Genomic DNA, 25,934 nt, shown 5'->3' with positions numbered 1-25,934 from the left:
CAGAAATCATGACCCAATTACTCGAGATAATAGTTCCTACATGAAACTGCTCACAACAAGGTCTGTGGATTATCTTGAGTAACCTGGTCATGATTTCTTGAGAGAGGAAATGAAAGTAGGTGTCATATCGGGTTTCATAGAAATATGTGACCAGCTAACTGAGAAGTACGATTTCACCTCCTTAGAAAACAGTCAGCTGAATATGTGAGCTTTTTTTCCTCTCTTTTTTGCAGCCTCTTGAATCTTCATCTTGGCATTACAAATTACAGATGTGTAATAGCACACACACGGACTTTTTCATTAGACCACATGACAATAAACAATCGGCTTAATTAAATATTATTAAACATTATCTGCTGTGGTGATGACCAGGGCCCAGTTGTTAAAAATGTCCCATATTTTGCTATCAGGGTGGACTAATCCACCTTACTTTTGAGGCAGTTTTTCAAAGCAACATTGGACTGAATCACCCTGATCCAGAAACAAACTTTTAAAGATCATTAGATCCGGATAATCAGTGCTCTAAATAGCACTACGTAGCACATTGTGGGCTTCTGCTAGTAAAGACTAACAGGTAGAATAGCTAGTGTGGGGTTACTTTCAGTACTTTTATTCAAAGGGACAGAAAACAGCAGGGAGAGTGCAACTGTTAGAAGCTGCTATAAAGTGATAAAGTTAAAATTAGATGAAGCATGGCTTGAATAATAGTGATTTTTGAAGATTTCTGTGAATGAAGGTAAATAAACAGAAGTATGTGGATAATATGATACTAACAGTCTTCTTAAGGTGCAGACACACCAAACCGACATCAAAGAACTAGCGGCGACGAAAGCCAACTGTTGCGTCATCTACATTGCCCTGTGTTAGTTGCATTTGAACACACTACAAAGACTAGGCCTACATCCGATGGCCAAGTGGCACGTACGTTCTGTGCCTGCGTGAGAGAGAGCGGAGTGACAGAGTGGTACATCCTGACAGCCGAGGTGTTACCTATCTGTGCAGCTGAGCACCGCAGCACCTCCACGGACTATTACATTCAGATGGTCCCGGTGTTTCCTCCGCAGGCTCCACTTCACTCAGCTGCCCGATAAACCCGCTGCTTCTTGCCACTTTAACCTAAATAACAAACCAGGGCTCGGTGCTCCGGTTGGATCCAAACGTAGAGAGCCAGGGCTAGCTCAGAGACTAGCGGAGGCTAACTGGCTGTGCATCCCTCCGTCATGCTGCAGCTAACGCTCCGCTAGCCGCTCTATGTTTCCAGGGTTCTATGTTTCCCGGGTTCTATGTTCCCCACTTAACCCTGCAAAAAAGCTTCTATGTTCCCCGCTTACACAAAAAAGGTTCTATGTTTCCCAGGTTCTATGTTGCCCGTTCAACCAATCGGGCAACATAGAAGCCTTTTTGTGTAAGCGGGGAACATAGAAGCTTTTTTGCAGGGTTAAGTGGGGAACACAGAATCCGGGAAACATAGGGATGACCCCCTCCCAGCTAGCCCCGGTTTGTTAATCAGGTTGAAGCGAGAAGAAGCAGCGGATCTGTCAAGCAGCTGAATGAAGTGGAGCCTGAGGAGGAAGCACCGGTTAGCCCCGGTTTCACTACAGGCAGATTCACTCGTTACAGAGGCGAGGAAATAAAACCTGAACAGCCAACCAGAGTGATCTCTTTCACCGACTAGCTCCGCCGACGATTCAACATGCTCAACTGGCCGAAAACCCGCCGACGCCGAAGGGCCGATGGTGCGGGACACACCGCAAAAACTAGGCTGACAGAGGCTCACCGATGGCCCGACTTTGGTGGACGGCCGACCGTCGGCTTGGTGTGTCAGGGCTAGGGGCGGACTGGGACTAAAAACAGCCCTGGACTTTGACTCGGCCCAGCCCACAACAACCGGTGCATGGAAACTCATAGATATCTATGCTGCCTGTAGTGTAATATTTACTATAGTGTTCGTACTGTATCTTTAAACTGACCTTTAAAAGATACCTGTTGAAGCAATATAATCTGTGCAACTGACAAATTACACACTGGTTTAATATTTCATGTATTCTTATGACACACACACTCATTGAGCACTTAAGCATTGTGGTGGAGAAGTACCTAGGACTCACTGTGAATCATTTCTAAAAATAGCATGAGGATGGGTTCAGAAAACACTAGTGGAAAGTTAGGGGAATTGCAGTTTGTCCTGATATGACCCTAGAGGGGGAAGGACTAAAAAGTGCTGAGTCAGCAGAAATGTGACACCGATATGATGGGAAGGACTAAAACTCAGCAGAAATGTGACACCTTTATGATCAGCGCCCAGTGGAAAAGTTTAAGGAAAAGAGATGACTCAGCAGAAATTCTACGATAAAAGACCGAGCGCAAACAAAGAAATTTCAGTCTTGCTCCGGAGCTTGACTCATTGAGTTGTGATGTGTTTGTTGCCTGCGAGCACATTAAACTCAGTTGCATCTGATTCTACGTGTCTCCAGTGATTTTTTTTTCTGACCTCTGAGTATGTGAGTTTTTGATATCTAATGGAAGACAAAGAAAGTCCGTTTGAGAAGAAAGGAGCGAGGTCGCGAGCTTTCTGGCACGGCTCGGGACCTTGACTTTTTTGCTTCCACATTATTTGGCGAGCCAGCATAGGAGGACGAGGAGGTCGGATCCTGGGATCGGGGGCGCTTGGCTGCGCATCAGACGTACAGGTGGCCACCAGATAAGGTCGGAGGTATTTCGCAAATTCCTCTCCTAAAGAACCTAAAATGTGATGTAAAAATTACTAACTAATAACACAACATTGGAACATAGCTGATATATTGCTGGAGACAACTGAATCTAATGCAACACAGTGTGTGTGTGTGTGTGTGTGTGTGTGTGTGTGTGTGTGTGTGGAAGTTAGAGAGATAAACATGGAGAGTGAATGTGGGAGTGAGTGAGTGTGTATGTGTGTGTGTGGAATGTGGGGGAGTGAGCTAGAGTAACCAAGCAGGCAAAAGAAAGAGTGAATGTGTGTGTGCTGAATGTACGGTAACAAATGTAGTGAGGAATGTAGTAAGAGTAAAGTATTTAAAGTATTAAGAAGACAAACAAGAATAAGAAGTGCACAAGAGAAAAAGAAACCTGTAAGAGCTATACAGGGAAGAGAAAAAGAAACTGGTAAATGAGAGTTGAAAAAGAAAAGCAGAGTAAAAGAGAAAATAGAGATACATAAAACCATATCCGTGGATACCGCTGCCTATTCTTTCGGCGCACCTTTAAGCCTCTAGGGGCAGGTGTGCTGTGTTGGACGGCAGGACTGCACGGGCGGATATAGGGTTAAAGAGACATAAAGCTTCTGTGGATACCGCTGTTTAAAGGGTGATCTCTCAGCCAAGAGGGCAGGGGAGTCGCCATTAGGGCTGCCACGATTAGTCGACTAATCGATGATAAATCGACTATTAAAATAATCGGTGACTATTTTAGTAGTCGACTAATCGGTTTGAATAATTTTTCATAGAAAATTACTATAAAAGTACCCCAAAATACTCTTACTGCAGCTTATTACGTTCAAATATTGGCAGCTTTACACACTCTCCCGTGACAGCGAACTAAAACCCTTTGGCGTGAGTATGAAACAAGACATTAGATGACGTAGTTGCAGCCCTAGTCGCCATAGACAAACAGGTCTGAACAGGCAGAATGCTGAAAAAGTTGCAAGCAAAGAGATAAAGAAATAAGAAAAAAGAAAAAACAGTAAACAGATCGATCAAAAGTGTAAATGTATGTAAAAAGTTAACTGTAAGCTATAAAGTTGTTGTGCATACACTGTAATATATTTAGTAGCATCGGAATTAACTATAGTGAGCACAATATAACCTGCCTAAAAAAGTTATGCATGAAGTGTTGTATAAAGTGTTGTAAATACAGTGAAGTGTTGAATAAAATGTAACTGTAAAAAGACTGACAAATCAATGGGAGACTGACTTAACAGAGAGTACAAAGGGAGGGGGTGAGGAATGCAGCCAGCACAGAGTGAGGAACACAGCCAACAGTAGTGGGCTTATACAAAAAACAGAGCTTTGTTAAAATTTGATATTTTGGTTCTGACCTCTAATGGATTAAAGGTCATTACAAAGGAAAAAAAAGACATTTTGGGGCCTGAATGTTTTATCATAATCCGGTATCTGTGTGTTTGTTTAATGTGATTTGTTTCAAAGTTTTGTTACATGAGGTAGTTATTAAGAGTGTCTCAGTGAAACAAAACCAGACAAGGGTAACCTAATGGTGTCAACAAATTGTCTGGGGACTGGAAACCTAACGGTGCCAACAAAAGTCCACATGTTTCACTGATTGAACCAGTTGCTCGGGTGAACTCCATACAAACTGGTTGGCTGTTAAGGGGAGAATAAAAAAGAAATATCTATTACTTTAATTTTATAGATAAATAAAATAAGTGATAAGTATAGTTTCATAAATAAATAGAATAAGTAATAAAATTATAAATAAAATAAGTGATAAGTATAGTTTCATAAATAAATAGAATAAGTAATAAAATTATAAATAAAATAAGTGATTAGTATAGTTTTATAATAAATAAATTAAGTAATAAAGTAAAGAAAAAAGAAGTTGAGATCAAGCTGTTAAGAGCTGGGTGGAAGAGGGTGACAGCAGTAGTGATGAAAATTGGGCTAAGCAACATTGTAGATGGCATGACTGGCATAGTAGATACCAGAGGCATAAAGAACACATTTCGGGTTAGAAAGAACCTACATAGACAACGAGGGTGAGACGAGTAAGACATTAGCTAAAACTTTGGATAGTTAGTAAATTTACCAATCGAAACAAGTGAAGGAAGAATTTCAGGTATACAGTGGGAGACGATTTTAAATGATTTGTGGACTCCCCGCTCATTAGATCCACTGCTGCAATATTTGTGTGATGATTATAAAAACAGACCCGTAGCTTCACTTCCTCTGAAACAGGTAATATTTTAAGATTTAGAGAACGGAGTGGAATTCAATCCAAGATTGCAGATTGTTGTCGTGCCTAGAAAAGCTAATTTGGGAGGAGATGGGTCACATAAAAAAAACTGCCTTCACAGTAAGGAAATTACTAGCACTGATACATACAAAAGAAACAGACGCGCAACCACAAAATTCCAAGAGTGAGTAAAGTTAAACAAAGGAAAGATGGAAAAAGGGTTTCTGACACCCATAGAGATAGTGATGACATAACACCCAGGTAGGAGAAACCGAATCCAACACTGTGTGACTACATGGCACAAAAGAACATCAGGGAAAAAATCGTTGGCCTAAAGATGGAACCTTCAACCTGGCATGTTGCGACGAGGTGGAGACAGACCTAAGACACATTGAGGCAAAAGACACTAAGGCGAGTTATAAAAAAGAACAAAAGGGTTAAAGAAAGGGAGGTATTAGGGTAGTTTAGACAGACAGGGGATGGGAAGCAAATGGTGCAAGCAGAGCGCAGCAAGGACCCACAGGACCCACAGGCACTGATGGGTGTGATACCCACAGCCCCACCCCTACCAGCATCACCACCACCATACCCACAAGACACATCACCATCAGAGACGGGACAATACCCACTACGCTCAGTAGGGGAGGCAAGAGCAGCAACAACAATGGAAGGCCAAGTGGAGGGAAGGTTCACAGTGACCTTGGCCAGGGATACGAAGACCGAGAGCAGATGAAAGAAGACACTCCCCACACGCAGAACACTGACAATGTAATGCCTCACATTACCACTACTGTTATCCACAATGAGCAGGTGGAAGCAACGATAGCCAGAGGCCCCCCAGGGGGCCGGGCCGAGGCAAACCTAGGGGAGGACCAGCAGGCCAAGGAGGATGGAGAAGAGGACCGAACTTTCCTCCAGGACCCCAGCCACCGCAACAGCAAACCTATCAGCGAGCCGCACCCTATCAGCAATCAGGCTCCCAGGAAATGAACACAGGATTTCCAGGACTGAATCCTGCAGCACCTAACAAGTTGTGCTGGGGTTGTTACCTGCCCGGCCACCGACGCAGGGAGTGTCCGGTCAACCCATGGGAAGGTCCAGCAGAAAACTGACCGAAAACAAGACAGGATGCCCATGATAGGGCTGCCCAGAGAAGCCTGAGGGGGAAGTAATGTCATCAGTCATTTCATTACAGCCACACAACGAACCAACTATACCTGTTGTCATCCACGAACAAGCATATCCCTTTATGGTGGACACAGGGGCTACATATTCATGTATTGGAAAAAAAAAGACTCTACACACCCCCTCTCTAAGTCATCCATCAAGACCATAGGCTTCCCTGGGAAATTACAAGTCATACCAATGACAGAGCCTGTTCCAATGCTCATCGCCGGTAAAGTCATCTTTGCACCCCTACTCTACTCAGCTCATACGCCAGTGAACCTTCCAGGCAGAGATATATTGTGCCCTCTCAAAACTAAGATCATGAGTACTCGAGATGGACTATATTTAGACTTCTCTGACGACCCCCCACAAAGCATGATGCCACAGCTGCCCGGGAACGCCACAGAGACATCACAGGCGTTGGTCTACTGGCTCTAACTGACATCAGAAGAGTCTCACCTCAAACAGACATGGATTCAGTGAGAACCATGGGTCAGGTTACATTTTGACACAGCACATACTCCCAATCTGCCACTGCATTGCACACTCATGTATGACACGGACCAGACTCATGTAGATTATCAAAAATGCTGGGACACAGTGCTCAAAAAAAAACCAAAAAAAAAAAAAAAAACCATGCCTGATCATTAGTGAAGACATGTATTCAGCACCTCAAGGTGTGGCGGCAGCCATCCGTCTCCCAGAAGAATTAGCAGGATGGTTTCAGGTGCTAAATTCTGCACCACACGTTACATTGATGATAGCAGAAGGTCATGAGTCTCATCATCTGGGTCCAATGGTCAGACGTGCACTGCAGGTGTGAGAGTGGTTACCCACCAAGAACAAATACATCCACATTTCAGATGTCAAACAATACATCAGAATCTCAACTAAGACAGGTGATGAAACAGTCGCAGACACGGTACATGTAGATGGTACTACTCCCACACAGATAGCAGTCACAGAAGAACATGCACAGTTGTTGAGTAAAGTTCCACCACAGCTATGGACAGCACATAAAACAGACGTAGGCTTGATAAAATCAGCGCAACCTGTTTGCATCTCACTAAAACCACATGCTAACCTATCATACCAGAGGCAGTATCCTCTCCAGCAGCATGCCATTGACGGTATCCAACCCACAATTGAAGGCTTGGTAAAAGCCGGAGTTCTGGTCAAAACTAGAAGTCCCTGCAACACGCCCATTTTTCCAATCAAAAAACCAAATTCCTCTGAAGAGCAGCTAATGCAGTGGTGGAAACAGAGACGCCACATGTGCAAGATTCACACACATTGCTTTCAAATATACCACCCGACACACAGTGGTATACAATCATTTATTTATGTTCTGTTTCTTTTCAGTGTACCGCTACACCCAGACTCTCAATATTTGTTTGCGTTCACTAATGAATGTAGCTAATTTGAACGTGCCAAGCACTGTATTACAATATGCAGATGATTTGCTTGTCTGTTGCTCTTCAAAAGAATAATGTCAAAAGATTCCATTACAGTGCTCATAGCATTAGCAGAGGGGGGACACAAGGTTAGTAAAGACAAATTGCAGTTCTGCCAGCAGTCTGTAGAGTACTTGGGCAGACAGTTGAGTGGGGATAAAAAGTGCATTGCCCCATCTCAGATAGAGGCAGTAAGTAAGGCTTCTCAACCGCAGACGGTGGGCCAAATGCTGTCTTTTCTCGGCATGACAGGATACAGTCGGCCATGGATTTATGACTATGCTATAAAACTGCTCCACTCAGAGTTTTAGTAAGAGCAGCAGGACAGACAAACAACGCAGCACAGCTGTCCTGGACGGAGGAAGCAGAAGGTGCGTTCCAAGCTTTAAAAATAGACATGCAGTCCGCTCCAGCGTTAGGCACTCCTAACTACTCCAAACCTCTTCATCTCTACGTAGCAGAGAAATCTGGGTTTGCGCGTGCCGTCCCAATGCAAGACACACCCACAGGTAAACAACCACTAGCATATTATAGCACTAAGCTCGATAACATAGAGGCCGCTTTGCCTCCTTGTTATCAGGGGCTAGCCGCAGCTGTCTTTGAATTTCAAAAAGCATCCTCGTTAACAATGGGACATCCTGTAACTTTTTACACCTCTCACCAGCTTCAGGCCCTGCTGACAAGTCCCAGATTCAGTTTGACACAGGCCAGACGCACAGGATATGAGGTTATCCTGTCCACTCCTGAGCTCGACATTCAACATTGTACCATCATTAATCCAGCCACCAAAATGGTTCTACCCACAGAAGGTACACCACGACTGTCATCATGACACAGACAAATTTATGCACGCTCGAGAAGATTTACATAATCAGCCCATTTTAGCTGACCTCACATTGTTCGTTGATGGCTCCTGTTTTCAGGACGCCACCGGTAGTCATGCAGGCTATGGAATTGTACAGCTCAATAACGATCAGAATTTTGTGACTATATGATCACGTAAACTTGCTCAGCCCTGCTCCGCCCAGCTTGCAGAGATAAAAGCTCTAACAGCAGCATGTAGATTAGCAAAGGGAAAGTCACTGAATGTATATACAGATTCAGCATATGCATATGGAGTGTGCCACATCCATGCAAACATTTGGAAACAGAGAGGGTTTCGTAGAGCAGACGGCACCCCAGCTACACATGGGGAGGCCATTGTTGACTTGTGGGAGGCTATACTCCTCCCCAAAGCCCTAGCTATAATCAAATGTCCAGCCCACCAAAAGACTGATTCATTGATAGCCAAAGATAATAACCTAGCTGATAGCTAGCAAGATAGCAGCCAAACAGGCAGCAATGGGTGCAGTAATGGCACCCATGTTAACCATCCAAGATTGTGAAACCCTCACTACCATGCCTTCTCTTGTAGCCGCACAAAACAGAGTAAGTGAAGCTGAAAAACGACTGTGGATCAAGCATGGCGCAATCGGAACACAAGCACAGGGGCCAACAAATGGTCTCTGGCGAGATAGTCATGGCAATTTTGTATTACCAACCTTGCTGCTAAGACATGCAATAATTTGGGCGCAAGGTAGTGACCATTGCGCAAGGGGGGAGATCCTACAGAAATTGCGAGCAACATGGTGGTCACCATTCATGGCAGCCACGGTAGATAGAGTACTAGGCGAATGCGAGATCTGCGCAAGATACAACATCAGGAGAGTTTTTCCAGCTCCACTGGCGCACATACCACCTCCAGACGGTCCTTTCAGACACCTCACGTTAGACTACATAGACATGGGAGCACAATCCAGGGTAAGAAGAATGAGATACGTCTTGGTAGTTATATGCAGATACAGCTGATGAGTAGAAGCAACAGCTACAGCCGATCAGATCATAGAACACTTGCAAAATTCCTCTGCCGAGAAGCCTTCCTGAGATTTGGGATGCTGGATACCATATCATCAGATAACGGAAAACACTTTGTAATACAAGAAACACTGAAGCAACTAGGCATCAAACAAAAGTTTGGCTGTGTCTACCACCCTCAATCACAGGGGGCAGTAGAAAGAGCAAATGGGATTCTGAAAACAAAAGTAGCAAAAATAGTAGTGGATAGTGGGGACAAGCTTAACTGGGTGGATGCTTTACCACTTGCACTAATGTCAATGCGCTCACAAGCTAGCAGAATCACGCATCTAACACCGCATGAAATGCTTACGGGTTCACCCATGCCAATACCATATTTGAGGGGTCCCTACGAAGGGCCCCCATTGGAGCAACTGCAAAATTAAATGTTTGACTATTTACGAAGTCTAACCCGTATCCATAGGGCTATCTTCCAGCAGGTGAAAGGCACCACCGAGGACAGAAGGGTCAAAATCCCAGAAGACCTTCAACGCATACTTCCTGGAGAGTGGCCATACGTCAAGGTGTTCAAAAGGAAGTGGGACCAGCCACGCAGAGAAGGTCCATACAAGGTCATATTAGCTACACCAACTGCCTTGAAAGTTGAAGGTAAGGACGTTTGGTTCCATCTTAACCACTGCTGCAGAGCTAACAACCCAGAGAGGGTGTCGACAGAGAGCACCTCAGAGGAAATCACCCCATCCTCAGTGGCTGACGATGAACCTCATGAGTCGCCACCTGGTAGCCGCAGGGCTGATGATGAGGGCCCAAGCGCAGAGAGAACAGAGAGGAGAGAGAGCAGAGGCAGAAAGAGAGCAGGGAGAAGAAAGCAGCAGCTCAGAAACAGGCGAGGCTAGAAGCACAGAAAGGTCAGACGCAGACACAGGAGACTCAAACAGAAGCAGCACAGACTCAGGAGACTCAGACCCCAGAGAAGGAACAGCCCCCAATAGACCAGCACAGGGAAAGATTGTGAACACAGGCAACATGGGGGGAGGAATTAAAGTGGGAATAATAATGCTACTAACCCTATTGCTTATTCTGGTAGGAGTAAAACAGAGTGAAGGGGCAGAACCAGACAGACAAGGCCAGGCACAACTAGGCGAGTGTGCAGTAGCACTAGGGACCATGGCCGCAAAATAGAGCAAGATACCTTACAGAGATCATGCAGCTGACTTACTATAAGTCACATGCTTATGATAATGTGTTAGTGGAAGGTCCAGGAAATGTTAGGTTGCATGGCCGGTCTATAGGACCATAATGTAGTGTAGAATGGGTGGTGACAGCAAGAGTCTGGTGTGATAATGAAAAATGTGCCAATGTAGACACCTGGCACACAGTACCTGTAGAACTGGCTTAGCAATGGCTCAAACTAAAACGAAGAACCAGAAATATGCCGGTACGAGACACCGAACTAATTAGAAGTACCACATGGAGATCTAATATGTTTTACCAGTGGTTAGAGTACTCCGCCAAGCAGGTAACTAACAGCTCGTGCATAGCCTGCCACAGAAAATTAGGCCTACCTAGAGTTAGGCCCCTCCCGGGTATAGAGGATTGTGAACGACGAGACACCTGTTTTGCACAGTGTACTATGTGGATGGCGGCAGGGAAAACCAATTATGCCAGTAATATGGAAATCTGCCCAATAAGTCTTAAGGGGGCTCCTGAGCAAATTAAAAAAAAAAATTTCAAGTACCATCAGTAGTGCATTTGGCTCAAGATATTGTATTTCCCTTTTGTGTAGCCCGAGGTGATATCGAAAATTGGTTAGAAAATTCCACTAGTAGCAACAACACGTTCAACGGAACAATTGATCCAATGCCGGTGGGAAAGTGTCATCCATAAGTAAACTAATCAGACTTGGATTGCAAAAGTGTGTCAGACCATAGAACAAACTAGGATACAATATCACCAGATGGTAAACTATTTGTGGTACAATCAACAGAGGTTCGTAAATTGGTCTATAACAGCACTGGAAGGTGTGAGTGAACAGTTGCATGCTACATCCCTAATGGCTGTAAAGAACAGACTTTTCATCAAAACAACGTTAGCCCCAGACCAAGGTGTCTGTGATGTAATAGGGGAAGAATGCTGTACAGCCATCCTCATGAATACAGGCGAAGACGGCAACCTGACTTAATCTTTAGAAAACATACGTAGATTAAGAGACCACCAGGTACAACACTCTAATTGGAACACTAAAACCTCATCAATTCTTGACTGGTTAGAAAAGTTCTCTGTTGGAAAAATCTTATGGACTATAGGAGTAATATTTGGACTTGTTCTATTGACTATTCTCTTGATAATCTGTTGCGTCCTTCCCCTAGTACAGATCCTGATAAGAAGGGCCATGAGAACGGCCACAGGACAATTTATTATGCTGATACAACAGCAGGAAAAGCTCCCCAAGAAAGGCGAATTGTGGAAACTAGATAAACCGTGGGTAAGATCCTATGCATCCAAAAGATTGAACAACAATTTATATGAAACCGCAATTGACAGTACGGACGTATGTGAGAATATGGCTGACAATATAAACTTATATGAGCCAATGAAGGGGAACCTGGAAGGGGAATACGAGGTTGTATAGAGGGAGAGCCAATTAAGGGTAAGAAATAACCAAATAATTGGCAATAGATTCAGGAAGAACCTTGCTGTTACCAAACCCATACTAACAATTGACTGATTAACATATATAGGTTATCTATACCACGGGGCAATTAGGAGGAAAAGGAGGGAAGTGAATTGAACTAAACAATGTCCTTTCCAACACACAGATAGGTGCAGAGCATGGCCAGCATATGAAGATCCCTGTATCCAAAGCAGCAGAATCCAGGGTTGGCCTACCAAGAGCGCCCAGCCATGTCAGAGGACCAGCCCCCATTTGAGCCCAGGCTAGGGATGACCTACAGCGACAACTGGTCAACCACCACGAGCTGCAACAGGAGATCGAGATGCTGAGGGACCAGGTGGCGTCCTACCGGCGCCTGCGGATGACTGGCACATCCACCTATGTGCCCGACGGACAGTAACTGGGCAGCATTAATAGCCAAGATTGATATGTACTGTGACCTGTATATGAGAAGGTTATTGTAATTAATCATGCATGCAATGTAAAATGACAGCAAGAGCACCCAGTATAACTCTTGTATCCAAACACCACTATATTAATAACATTCAGAGCAATTAGATTACGGGAATTATTACTGAGACTGTTTTATGTGTGATGTATACTGATGATGGATCTGTAGTATGGGACTTTTCAAGTCCCACAGGAGGGAATATATATTTTTTCCTCTGTAATGTTTTTGATTCACGTAGATTATAGTATGGGACCTTCTGCTCCCAAAGGGGGGAATATATATTTTCCTCCCTCAGTATTTAGTGGGACTATGTAGCCCCAAAGGGGGGAATGTAGTGTAATATTTACTATAGTGTTCGTACTGTACCTTTAAACTGACCCTTAAAAGATACGTGTTGAAGCAATATAATCTGTGCAACTGACATATTACACACTGGTTTAATATTTCATATATTCTTATGACACACACACTCATTGAGCACTTAAGCATTGTGGTGGAGAAGTACCTAGGACTCACTGTGAATCATTTCTAAAAATAGCATGAGGATGGGTTCAGAAAACACTAGTGGAAAGTTAGGGGAATTGCAGTTTGTCCTGATATGACCCTAGAGGGGGAAGGACTAAAAAGTGCTGAGTCAGCAGAAATGTGACACCGATATGGTGGGAAGGACTGTTAGGAGTGATAGGGGGATTATAGTTCCTCTTTTCTTTTCCTTTTCCTTTTCCTTTCATTTACGTTTTGGACTGGTTTCCACTGAGAAATAAAGGTATGGTTGAGCTGTGTCTTTGTTTACGTCACATCATTGAGGTGCGCACGCACCCTCTGGAGTTAGTTAATGAGGTGACAAGATTCAGGTGTGTGAGAGCGGCAGAGGAAAATGTTTGCTTCCATGTCATGAGGAGTCCCTCCATTTTTTGAAAGTGCCGCTGAAGAGGACAACAGCTACACCCACCCAGCCAAGCCACAGACTCTGTGAGAGCGAAACCAGTTTATGTTTGTTTTCGGATCCATTTTAACTACAAAAAAAGCCTGAACTATTGGGAAGAGCCACGACGGAGCTCGCCGCTCACCGGGAGCCGCGGCCAGAGCTGGCGGTGCCTGGACTGACTGACCAGCCTCTGAATGCACCTAGCCTGTGGACCTGGTAAGCTGGCCTACCTGTATTATTTCTCGTGCCTGGCAAACCAGTCCGCTGTTCCGTTCTTTCCTCCATTTGTTTCCTTCAATCACACTCCAGGTTAGGGCTAGCCTCTCATCTGAGCTGTTGACATCCTTAGACTTGACTAGTCTGTAACATAATGTGGGGGCTCGTCTGGGATCCTATTCGAAGATGAATGTCTTAATGTTCGATAAAGCCTGTTTAGCGATTATACTGTAGTCAGTGAGTTACATCCAAGCATTCTGTTTGCGAGAAGAAGCACAACGGAGTTGTATTCAGCTCGTTAAAAGCCATATGTTGCAAGGTTTAGCTGTAGGTCACGGACATACGGCTACGGGCAGATAAGCTGCACGGTGTTAACTTCTCGCTTAAAACAGATGGTTGTGCATGTAAGCAATACTTAGTTAATTAAAAGGAAAAATATTGTGTTGTGTGTGTCGAGCTTAAAACGGGGATATATCCTTACAGGATGATAATAGCATGTTGGTTGGCTGGTTAGCTGAAAGTTCTGTGCTAAATTGTGGTTGGTGCTTTCTGGTGTGCTGTAAACAGTGTATCGGTTTGTGGCTGGTTTGTGAGTTACGTAAACCTTGTCATGAGCGCTCTGTTTGTGGCTTATGTTTGCATCTACCTCTGGAAAAAGTTACTTCTTATTTGCAGGTTATACGTTTTGTCGTTAAGGCTATTTTGGTAATAGTTACCTTAGAGGTAATTTTGTGAGAGGTTTGTCTCTTTTGATTAGCCTGTTTGGTGAGTAGTTAACGGTAACCATGGCAACGTTCTCGGTAGAGGAGTTTTGTGGAAGTGATTTTGGGCGCAATGAGTTGCGCAAGCTTAAGAAGGAAGATTTGATTGCAGTAGCTCAGTATTATGAGGTGGATATCACCCCAGAGACAAAAAAGCCAGAGATTGTGGAAACCCTCATTTCGGTGTTACATCTGCACGATCCCGTACAGGAGAGGGAGCGAGCAGAGAGGGAGAGAGAGAGAGCGGAGCGAGAGAAAGGGAGAGTAGCACGCGAGAGAGAGGGGGAACGGGTGTTTCAACTTGAGTTGGCAAAGGTGGCAGCAAGAGAGCAGGAGCATAAGCTAGAGCTAGCAAGATTGGCACTTGAGCAGGAGAAGCTTAAAGCGACCAATAATGCATTACAACGTCAGCACAAAGCTCGTTTTGATATTTCCAGTTGTTTAAGACTCACGCCAAAATTTAATAATGATGATGTGGGTTCTTTTTCGATTCTTTTGAGAAAATTGCCAAAGAGCTAGAATGGCCTGAGGATACGTGGGCACTGCTCATTCAGAGTGTACTTGAGGGTAGAGCCCAGGAAGCGTATGCAGCGTTAGGTGTTTGCGATAGTAGAGACTATGAAGCTGTGAGGAAAGTGGTTCTGGCAGCTTATGAGGTGGTGCCTGAAGCCTACTGACAGAAGTTTCGGTCTCTGCAACGAAAACCAAGTGAGACATTTCTTGATCTGGCTAGGCAACAGGAGGTTGTGTTTGATAGGTGGCTAACTAGTACAAACACCCACACCTTTCAAGAGTTGCGACAGCTGATGCTGGTGGAACAGTTAAAAATAGTAAAAATAGTTTACCCCGGCATATGGAAATACATGTAAATGAGTTGGGTGTGACTGAGTTAAGAAAAGCTGCTATGGCAGCGGATTCTTATGAGTTAACTCACAGAGAAGCGCCTTTAAAAGGAAAGTTAAACAGACAGGACAGGAGGCACGCAGTAACTGATAGGCCCACAGAAGCTGTCATAATGAAGTCTCCTCCCCCTTCCGTTCAGTCTCAAGGGCCAGGGAAAAGATATGAGAAGCCTTATTTCCCTAGAAATGATGTCATCTGACACTATTGCAGAAAGCCTGGCCATATAAAGTCTAGTTGTCCCAGTCTTAAGAGGAAGAATGGAGATGGGAAAGTAGTGGGGTTGATTAACACGCAGACTCAGGTTGGTTCCTGTGAAGTAGATAGTTTGAACGTCCTCCTGCCCAGTAGCAAAGGGATTTGAAGGTTTTGTATCACAAGGGGCAGTGGCTAGTGCACCGGATGGTGAAATGGTCCCGATATCAATCTTGAGGGACACAGGTGCCAACCAGTCCCTACTTGCTCGAGGTGTCATAGATTTACCATCTGCCACCTATTTAAAAGCCTCTACCCCAGTGAAGGGTGTGGGAGGTGGTTTTATTAGTGCTCCTTTACACAGGGTGTTTCTGGCATCTAATATTGTAAATGGGCCGGTAGTTGTGGCCGTTGTCCCTTCTTTGCCGATTGATGGAGTTGCCTTTGTTCTGGGAAATGACTTGGCTGGTAGGCGTGTTTGTGTGACACCGGTAGTGAGTGAAGAACCTTGTGAGGTCCCTGAGACCATGGTCCTGGAAAGGGAACACCCTGAAGTGTTTACTGCATGTGTGGTGACACGGGCTCCGACACTTGCAGTGGAAAAGGGAAATTCCAGCGAGCAGGATGAACTGTCTGCTGACTTGGCTGATACATTTTTTGCTAGGCTAGCTGAGGTGTCTCCCTGCTCCCAGTTTTCTCGGGAAGCCCTTATATCAGAGCAAGAAAAGGATCCGTCTGTTGCTCCGTTAAGACAGGCAGCTGCTAGTGCTAAGGACCTGAAAGACGTAGCTGAAGGTTTCTTTCTCCAAGATGGAGTCTTGTTGAGAAAATGGCGGCCTCAGGATCGCCCTGCGGATGAGTCGTGGACTGTTATGACTCAAATTGTGCTGCCTGAAAGTTTCAGAAGGGAAGTGCTGCATTTAGCACATGAAGTGTCCATGGCTGGTCATTTGGGCATCCGGAAAACCCAAGAAAAAATCAGTAGACATTTCTACTGGCCTAAGATGCACAAGGATGTGGTTTCATACTGCCGTAGCTGTCATGCTTGTCAGGTTGTGGGCAAGCCCAACCAGACAATTCCAGTTGCTCCTCTCTGCCCTCTACCTGTAATGGAGGAACCCTTTTCTAGAGTACTGATTGATTGTGTTGGCCCTCTGCCAAAAACCAAGAAAGGGAATGAGTATCTCCTGACCATTATGGATGTTTCCACCAGATTTCCGGAGGCTGTGCCATTGAGATCTATTAAGACCAAGGTCATAGTGGAGGCTCTGCTCCATTTCTTTTCTAGGGTAGGTTTACCACTAGAGGTCCAACATGATCGTGGGTCTAACTTCACCTCTGGAGTCTTCCAGGAAGTGATGCATGAGCTTGGGGTTAAACAAATTATGTCATTTGCCTATCATTCCCAGTCCCAAGGCGCAATCGAGAGGTACCATCAGACTTTGAAGTCTATGATTAAGACTTATTGTGTTGGTTACTCTAATGACTGGGATGTGGCTATGCCATTTCTATTGTTTGCTATCAGAGACTCTGTGAATGAGGCTACAGGTTTTAGCCCCTTTGAGTTGGTTTACGGACATCAAGTGAGAGGGCCATTGAAGATGGTGAAAGAACAGTTGTTGCAGTCAGCTTTGCAGACAGAAGCGCCAAGTGGGGTTCTGCAGTATGTGGCATCCTTTAAGGACCGGCTGCATACGGCATGTGACTTGGCCAGGAGTAATTTGGAAGCAGCTAAGGGAAAGATGAAGGCTCAGTATGACAGGAAGGCGGTGAAGCGTACCTTTAAGGCAGGAGACCAGGTTTTAGTTCTGTTGCCCATGGGTGGAGACAAGCTGGGGGTGAAATTTTATGGACCCTATAAGGTGGCCAAGAAAGTGGGTGATTGCAACTATGTCACTGAGACACCCGATCGGAGACAGAAGTCCTGACTATGTCACATCAATCTTGTGAAGCCGTATTTTGCTTGTGATGCTTCGTCTATTGAGTGTGTAACATCTCAGGTTGCTGTGGAAGGGGAGGAGAGTGAAGATGATGAGGTTGGGTCAGTTGAGCCAGTTACCGCTAGGCTTAAGAACTCCAGCGCCCTGGCCAATCTCAGAGATTCACTGAGTCATCTCACCACAGAGCAAAGAGAGGATGTATTGCATCTTGTGGACCAGTTTAGTCCTCTGTTTAAAGATACCCCTGGCTTGACAAACTTAATAACCCATGACGTAGACACTGGCGAGGCAACCCCCATTAAACAACATCCGTACCGGATTAACCCCCAAAAATGGGCTCAGGTGAAACCGGAGTTGCTTTATATGGAAGAAATCGGTGTGACTGAACAAGGCTTAAGTGAATCGAGTTCTCCCTTAGTTCCTGTTCCCAAGCCCAATTTAACTGTGCGGCCTTGCATCGATTACCGAAAGGTAAATAACGTGACTAAAACGGATGCATATCCTATACCCAGGCTGGAGGACTGTATTGATAAGATCGGAAATGCAAAGTATGTGTCGAAATTTGACCTGTTAAAGGGCTACTGGCAGGTGCCGCTAACAGAGAGAGCAAAAGATGTGTCTGCATTTGTGACACCAGAGTGTTTGTATCGCTGTCAGGTTCTTCCTTTTGGCATGAAGAATGCACCTGCAACCTTTCAGAGATTAATGAATTTGGTAACCGCTGGTTTGCAGAACACAGTAACATATTTAGATGATGTGGTTTGCTATAGTTCTTCGTGGTCTGATCACATGACACATATGAAACAGCTGTTTGAGTGTCTGAGGCAAGCGGGGTTGGTGATCAACTTGCCCAAATGTGAGATTGGAAAGGGGCAGGTTACATACTTGGGGCACCAGGTAGGCCTAGGTTCTGTGAGACCAAGGACTGCCAAGGTACAGGCCATTTTAGACCTGCCTGTTCCAAAAACAAAACGCCAACTAATGCGCCTGTTGGGCATGTGCGGCTTCTACAGACGGTTTGTTCCCAATTTTGCAGCTGTGACCACACCACTAACAAATGTGTTGAAAAAGGGAGTAAAGTTTAGCTGGTCCGCGGATTGTCAGAAAGCTCCTTAACAGGACTAAAACTCAGCAGAAATGTGACACCTTTATGATCAGCGCCCAGTGGAAAAGTTTAAGGAAAAGAGATGACTCAGCAGAAATTCTACGATAAAAGAGCGAGCGCAAACAAAGAAATTTCAGTCTTGCTCCGGAGCTTGACTCATTGAGTTGTGATGTGTTTGTTGCCTGCAAGCACATTAAACTCAGTTGCATCTGATTCTACGTGTCTCCAGTAATTTTTTTTTCTGACCTCTGAGTATTTGAGTTTTTGATATCTAATGGAAGACAAAGAAAGTCCGTTTGAGAAGAAAGGAGTGAGGTCGCGAGCTTTCTGGCACGGCTCGGGACCTTGACTTTTTTGCTTCCACATGCCCTACAAAGCCTAAGTGCAGTAACTACGCAAAGGGTAAAACTGAGAAAAATGGCTTTAAAGTTCGGTTTTGAGACAGATTTTGTAGTTACTGCAAATTTGAAACCGTTTTTTCTCGAAAACTAAGCAAAACTGAACTCTGAATCTTTGTCACAAGATAAAACAGATATCAAGGAGTTCATTTTTACTTATAACTCAATTTTGACCAAAAATGTAGTTACTGTACTTAGGCTTTGTAGGGCAGTAGGGGCCGGCTGGCATCCAATTTAAAGGCTGCCACCTAGCGGACTGAACGTGGAACAGTAGATTATCAGGGAGAAAAAGGGAAAAAAAAAAAAAAAAAAAGGTGATGACTGCATGGCGGCCGCTGGCCGTCCTGGAGTACCGGCCGTTCTGTGATTCTCCAGAACCTCCAGATGGCCAGTCCGCCCCTGGTCAGGGCCTTTAGAGGCTTGTGTTTTGAACTCAAATCAATAAACCATCTTGAGACTTATACGTGGCTGCAATTATATAACAAATGCGATAAAGAAGGAAACCTAGGTATAACAGAAGAGGAATGGGAGGAGTTATGTGAACTACAATGGAAAACTACAAGTTCATGGAAGGAGAGTTTTGTTGGAAAACCCCATTAGGTTCTTCATTACTCCTGTTCAACAGCGTCACTATATCAGTTGTTCAAACTGCTGGAAATAATGTGGGTGCTAATGTGGGTGCTCTGATGCCAACCATTATCACATATTCTGGTCTTGTCCATCATTGATTGCTTTCTGGCAGGAGATTCATACAGTTTTGCAAAAAGTATTCCAGGTGGACTTTCCATTTTAACTAGAGACTCTATATTTGGGCACCCTGCCACTGGACAACCTTACCTCTCATGAGAGATACCCATTTCGGATTCTAAGTGCTGCTAACAGGAAAGCCATTACCAGAAAGATGCTAAAGCCAGCAACACCAACAGTGGAGGACTGGATTGACATTATTTATGACATCTTTAGGATGGAAAGGATTACTTCTTCTATAAGACTGCAACAGAACAAGTTTTTGAAAAGATGGGAAAATGGGATGGTGTGCATTAAACCTGTTTGTTATGTCCTTCTGAGTTATTTTATTTTTAATTGATTTGGTTTTTTTGGTTTATATGTGGAGTTAAGTTTCTTTTTTTGTTTTAGTTTTTTCTATATTTACATTTACTTTATCGGTCCATTTTGGCTTCTGTATTACACGTAAAAAAACAACACATTTTTATGTTACTTTCTGGGGTAATGGTGTCCTACAGAAGGCTTGGAAGCACAGAGCTATAAGCCCTTTGAGTATGATGAAGCTGTCTGACTGGACCCTGAGATAACTAAATAAAAAGAGAATAAAAAAAAAGTTAAAATTAAAGTAATAATCTCGAAGATTTTCATTTAAATAACTGTCTGTTATGTCACTGTCTATCACTGAATGAGGCCATACAATTGTGGCTCACCAATGTAAGCATTTGAAGTATTATTATCTAGGTGTCTCGGCCACATTCACCCTCACCACAACACAGATATGTGCAGGGTTAGAAATAAGCACAAGCCACCAGCCAAATGTTGGTCAAATATGCAAGTGGCTGCTAGATTTGCTTTATTTACCAGCACCTGCATACATGCTGTTTAACCTCTTTTATCACGCCAGCTGCAAAACGCACAAAACAAGGTGACATGATGGAAACAGGAATCGGCACAAAGACTTTATAGGTAGCCTAATGTCTACTTTATTATCATAACAGTTAAACAATTTCATTTTCTGTAACCCCTTAAACTGTTAGGGGTCACGGGGGGGCTAGAGCCTATCCCAGCTGACATTGGGCGAGAGGCGAGGTTCACCCTGGACAGGTCGCCAGACTATCACAGGGCTGACACATAGAGACAGACAACCATTCACGCTCACACGGGCAATTTAGAGTCAACAATTAACCTGACTTGCATGTCTTTGGGCTGCAGGAGGAAGCCGAAGTACCCCCCCAAAAAAACAAAAAAAAACGGTCCTGCTAAAAACTTTTAAACATGTGCTGGAGGTTATTTTCAGTTCAAAATTCTTAAATTACATCAGAACTGATCAGCGTGACGGCCAAAATGTGACCCAGACTTGTGCAATCGGAGTATTTTTTGTTTGCTGTGAAAGATATTAATGGAAGTGAGAGTGTTCAGTGGCATAAAACAAAGAGGAACACCCATGACTTGGGAGGTCACTGTGTTGGTCTCAGTCCAAAGGTCAAAAATAATTTGTCAAGCCACATCCTTTCTCTCAGGCTGACCAGGTCACACAACCGAAACACAAGTGTGGCCTCCACCCAAATGCCGTGGAAAAAATGAGTGAAGAGGCTTCTGGACGTGTTACAGTTACACCATACATACATGTGTAGGCATGAATTTACAACAATAATCAAGGTCACAGATGTTATTATTAATTATTAACTTTTCAATATCAAATCTAAAACGCATAGTGCTGTGGAAAGTCAAAGGAATCAGAATTTCATGTGCCATTAACACTCAAATAGACCAACTAATGTATCCAGGAAGAACTCAAGAGATCAATTTCCTTCCTTTTTGTGGAACAGCAGAGAAAAGCGTTACATTTGTCTTACAGGTGAAATGACTCTGTGGTAAATGGTTCATTTACAAACAAAATATACCCATTACATCACTTTTTCTTCTTCATATGAGTTTGGGTCAGCATTCAGGGTTTCATCTGGGTGGAGTGCAGTTTAGAGACGCCAACAATGCCACCGTTGTGGGCCACGCTGGCAACCTCACATGCTGGGGTTCAACTAAACGTTCCTCTTTTTCCACCTCTGAACGCCTGCCAAGCCGCAGAGGAAAAAAAGTGCTGTAGTGGTACACCAGCAGATATGTGTCAGAGTCACAAGCTGTCGCCAACTAAATCTTCTTGTATTGTTACAGCTTCATTTTTGGTTTCTGTGACTCCCCTCTTCCCTCCTGCGGCTTCCTGTACACACTGAGCTTTCCAAGGAGCGGTGATCTCTCTTTGACTTTCCTTTTCTATTGTCTTTTTAAGTGTTTCCTTGTGTGCTCAGGTTTTTGGGGGAGAGTTTTGTCTTGTCTCATTAGAAAACTTGAGTTAGTACTATTACTGCTTGCGGTCTGAGACATTATACATGACATAGGGTTTTCTATACAATTACAGTCTCTGAGTTTCTGTCATACAGGAAGCCGTACATACCGAGTGTATACTTTGAGATGTATTTTGGAGTTGGCATACTTTACATCACTGGCGTCTTTGTGTATTTACTTACCGGGGAGGCCTGCTACCCAGAACAACAAGGTATTGATATATATAAAATTAGATTTAACTAGTGACACTTTAAATGCAGCTATTCCAAATAGGCCTGCAACTAATTACTATCTGTGTCAGTGATTATTTTTCAGTGTATCTATTGGTTGGTGCACTCTTTGAGTCAAGGACCCTAAACTGATGCACGTTAGGTCACAGATCCCCATTTGATAAGATTTTCCTTCAGGTTCCTCTATCTGAAACGACCTGGGTTGTTAGATGTGATTATGACCCTACACCTGTCATCTACAGTTGAGGAAATAATCACGGAGGAAGTAAAACCTATTACAATAGTCGTTCCTGTGGCTCCTACTCACATTGGGCTCAGTTCTATAGTGAATTTATTAATGAAAATAAACTTTTCCCCTGTAACTCCCTCAAGGATGCCCAGGGTCCCTGAACTCTGGATCGAGAACCACTGGGTTAGTCTATTAATAGAAAGAAAAACGCCTTTCACATGTTTCCAGAGTCCAAGACGACATCTTCACATTGCTTTTTTTGTCTAACAAACAATCAAAATGTCAAAGGTATTCCATTTAAAATGATATAAAAAGCAAGGTTAAAAAGCTTATCATTTTAATATAAGACCTTTAAAAAATTAACAAAAATTTAAATGGCTGTACTTTTTTTTCTTCCACGGAAGTAATCCTGCAGAGGAAAGTAAAATTCAAAATAAGATCTCTTCTTTGTCCAGTGTATTCTTCCTCAACATAACTGAGCTCAATATAACATCAATATGAGATTTTGACCATTTGCTCATACTCCTTAAATTCAGCTCCTGATTAAGAGCCTCCTCCTGTCTCAGCCTGATCCTAGTTTAAGATCTTAGAATGCACTTTTTCCTCTCTTTCTCTGAGACAAAGCCACCCATTGTATCGTGATATGGCACAAATGGTGTTTATTCCTTCGATTTAAAGGTTGACATTTAATAAAATTATGTAAATGTATCAACTTACCAGACTTCTTATTGTAACGCTTGCCTCAACCCACTTAGTCGTTACACCCATATTATTGATTATTGTCAATCAAAAATCTCATTGTGTTAATATTTTCTGAGAAAAAAAGTCATCCCTACAACTTTTTTGCATCAGAGAGGGTGTTTGGATTTAGTCTCCCAGTCCTAGCGTTAATGACATGCTTTTGAGAAGATTCAAAAAATATCAAGATAAATATTGTGTATCGAGATACGCCCTAAAAATATGGTGATTTAGGCCTAAATTTCAGGACATGTTGTCCAGCCGTAAGAGACCGCTTCCTGTTTAAAGTTTTGATCACATTAACAGAGCATATACTTGGTTATATCATACCATGTTTATAGAGTACTTGTGATGCATTGAGGTTATTATGAGGTAAATAAAACATATGGTCTTATGGGAGAAATGTCTGATCCCACAGCACATACACAAGCACAGGCTGTCCTAACACAACACAAAGATGTATTGTTGAATAAAGCAGATTTTAGCTTGTATTTAGATTCTTGACTGCGACCTAATCCACTGAGTCAAATCATATGCCTGATTTGGGTCAGTGGCTGAGCTGAGCTGACCCACCTGGATTCCTCTACAGAGAGATGATTGTACCAACTCACCCTCCATGGTCTGCTGTCTCGTCTATCATTAGTGTAAATTGAGCCTCTGTAGATGCCAGCAGCAGGACAGAGACAGACTGGGCCCAGCACAAGTTTGTAAACTAGTACAAAGGTCTAAATTAGCCTTGAAACCAGAGCTAATCCGTTAACCTTTGACATTAGCTTCACGACCTTATAACAGTCATACTGACACTTGTTCAGTTGGCTAACATCAAACAGCGTTGAGATGGATGGATGATGGGACACTTGGATGAAGACCAAGCAGGGATAAACATCCAGTGTAACATTACCCGACGGTTATCTCACACTTTGACATGTTTCTGAAAGGATTAAGCTTTGACAAAGCCTGACCGGGACATTAGTGGACATAACTGACCATGAAGCTGCCCTTTGTCTCGGGCACCAGAGCCGCTTTAACTTACCTCCGCTTCGCCGTTCCGGTCAGCATCACCGTTCATTTCAAAGTTGTCCGTAGCCATCTTGGTAATAACCGCGTATTATCCAGATTAGGTTGCTTTATTTAAAGTGTGGGTTTCAGAGGAGTCGGTGGTCCAACCAGCCGGCGGGCTCACAGGCACTGACTGAATAAAAAAGCTGCCGTGACGACAAGAGGGGAGAAAAGCTGCAGGCTACCGCCCCTCCAACATGGGGGCGACCGCCCTCTCACGGAGCGGTGGGCTGGTAGTTCAGGAGGAACCGGGCGGCCCCGTCACAGGGTAATGATGGGGTTATTTCCCATAGTAGAACTGAAACCCTGATGTAATGTGGATGAGCCGAGCACTTCTTGTTCTTACAGCTAATGACAGACAGTGAAGGCAACACGACCCTTTACTACCACCCTGTGGAGTAAGGCGGTATTGCATGCTGGAGGCATAACTATGGTAGTACAACTAAATGGTAGTTTAATTTGATTAAACCCAAACTTTTTTAAGGAGAGGCACCGTGTCAACTTAATATAATCTAAAATAAAAAATGCAGAATATTAGGCAAGGCAAGGTAGCTTTATGTGTATAGCAAATTTCATACACAAATACAATTCAAGAGCAATAAAAAAAAACATAATACAGGATACAGAAAAGAGTAGTCTGAGTACTACTTTCTTGAAAAGGTCGAGGTTCTGTAGTCCTAATTTCTGGAATCTGAATATTTTCTGGTTGCTCAGTCCTTTGTGACAATGGGCCAGATGGAATTCATATTTTTCAGTATGTTCTGACATTTAGGGGATTGATCAGCTGAGTAATCATCAGGAAGCATATCAACAGGACTGATGGACCAAGAAAGTAATCTTGGGTTGCAGCCCTACTCTTTGTTTTGATTTTGTTTTGTCTATTGTTTTGTTCTGTTTTAATGCAGCACATTGTTGGCATACGTTGAATGTAAATGGCTGTATTTCATGCTGCTAAAACCTCAATAAAAATATTGTGGGAAAAAACCCATCAAAATAGCAAAAGTGCAGACAAGAGGTGCAAAGATAAATATGTTAAATTGAGTTTTAAAATAAGGCATGCTCTTGCATACTTCTTATTCTGCTTTTGTTTTCTTATAGTTTCTCTATGTAGTATAAGAGCAACTGTAATGTCTCCAAATTTACCTCCAGGGATCAGTAAAGTATTCTGAATCTGAATTCATATTTTTCTAAAAAAAAAAAAAAAAAAAAAAAGCACTAAAAAAGTAATGGGTACATAGACAGCCTAACTCCTTCAGGGCCCTGGGGATCACCCAGCAACTGACCACTTCGCCTGGTTTTCAATCCACTCTTGAGTAACACCAAAACTAATTGGATTTAGTGGAACAAAGTAAATAAATGTATTCGTCACAACATGGGGAATATTGTAGAGTCCGTTCTAGTGAATGCTCGCATGATTATGATCTTTACACCAATTACAACTCAAGGAATGTGTTACTTGAAAACCATAAGAGATTAAGGAATATTATACCAGTTTATTTTATTTCTGTATGATACTTGTATGAGTGATAATGGTATGGATGTTACTATAATTATCTGTTTCATTCCCACAGTCATATCCTGAGAGATTATGTATATACTGAGTGAAGTTGACAAAGTGAGGT

The 25,934-nt window shown here is 43.4% G+C and overlaps 1 protein-coding gene across 1 annotated transcript in view; it reads right to left on the bottom strand.

Annotated features, from left to right (window-relative positions):
* The window catches only part of LOC125898145 (ninjurin-1-like), a 28,432-nt gene extending 3,784 nt beyond the window's left edge, over window positions 1-24,648 (bottom strand). The window contains exon 1 of the mRNA XM_049592205.1: window positions 24,287-24,648. Within this exon, the coding sequence (XP_049448162.1) occupies window positions 24,287-24,343 (57 nt within the window). The 5' untranslated portion in view covers window positions 24,344-24,648. The remainder of the gene's footprint in view (window positions 1-24,286) is intronic.
* Window positions 24,649-25,934: the final 1,286 nt, after the last annotated feature.

This window comes from Epinephelus fuscoguttatus, linkage group LG1, assembly GCF_011397635.1.
Source record: "Epinephelus fuscoguttatus linkage group LG1, E.fuscoguttatus.final_Chr_v1".
NCBI lineage: Eukaryota > Metazoa > Chordata > Actinopteri > Perciformes > Serranidae > Epinephelus > Epinephelus fuscoguttatus.
Note: the sequence above shows the minus strand (reverse complement) of the source record. Positions and strands in the feature narration are given on the sequence as shown.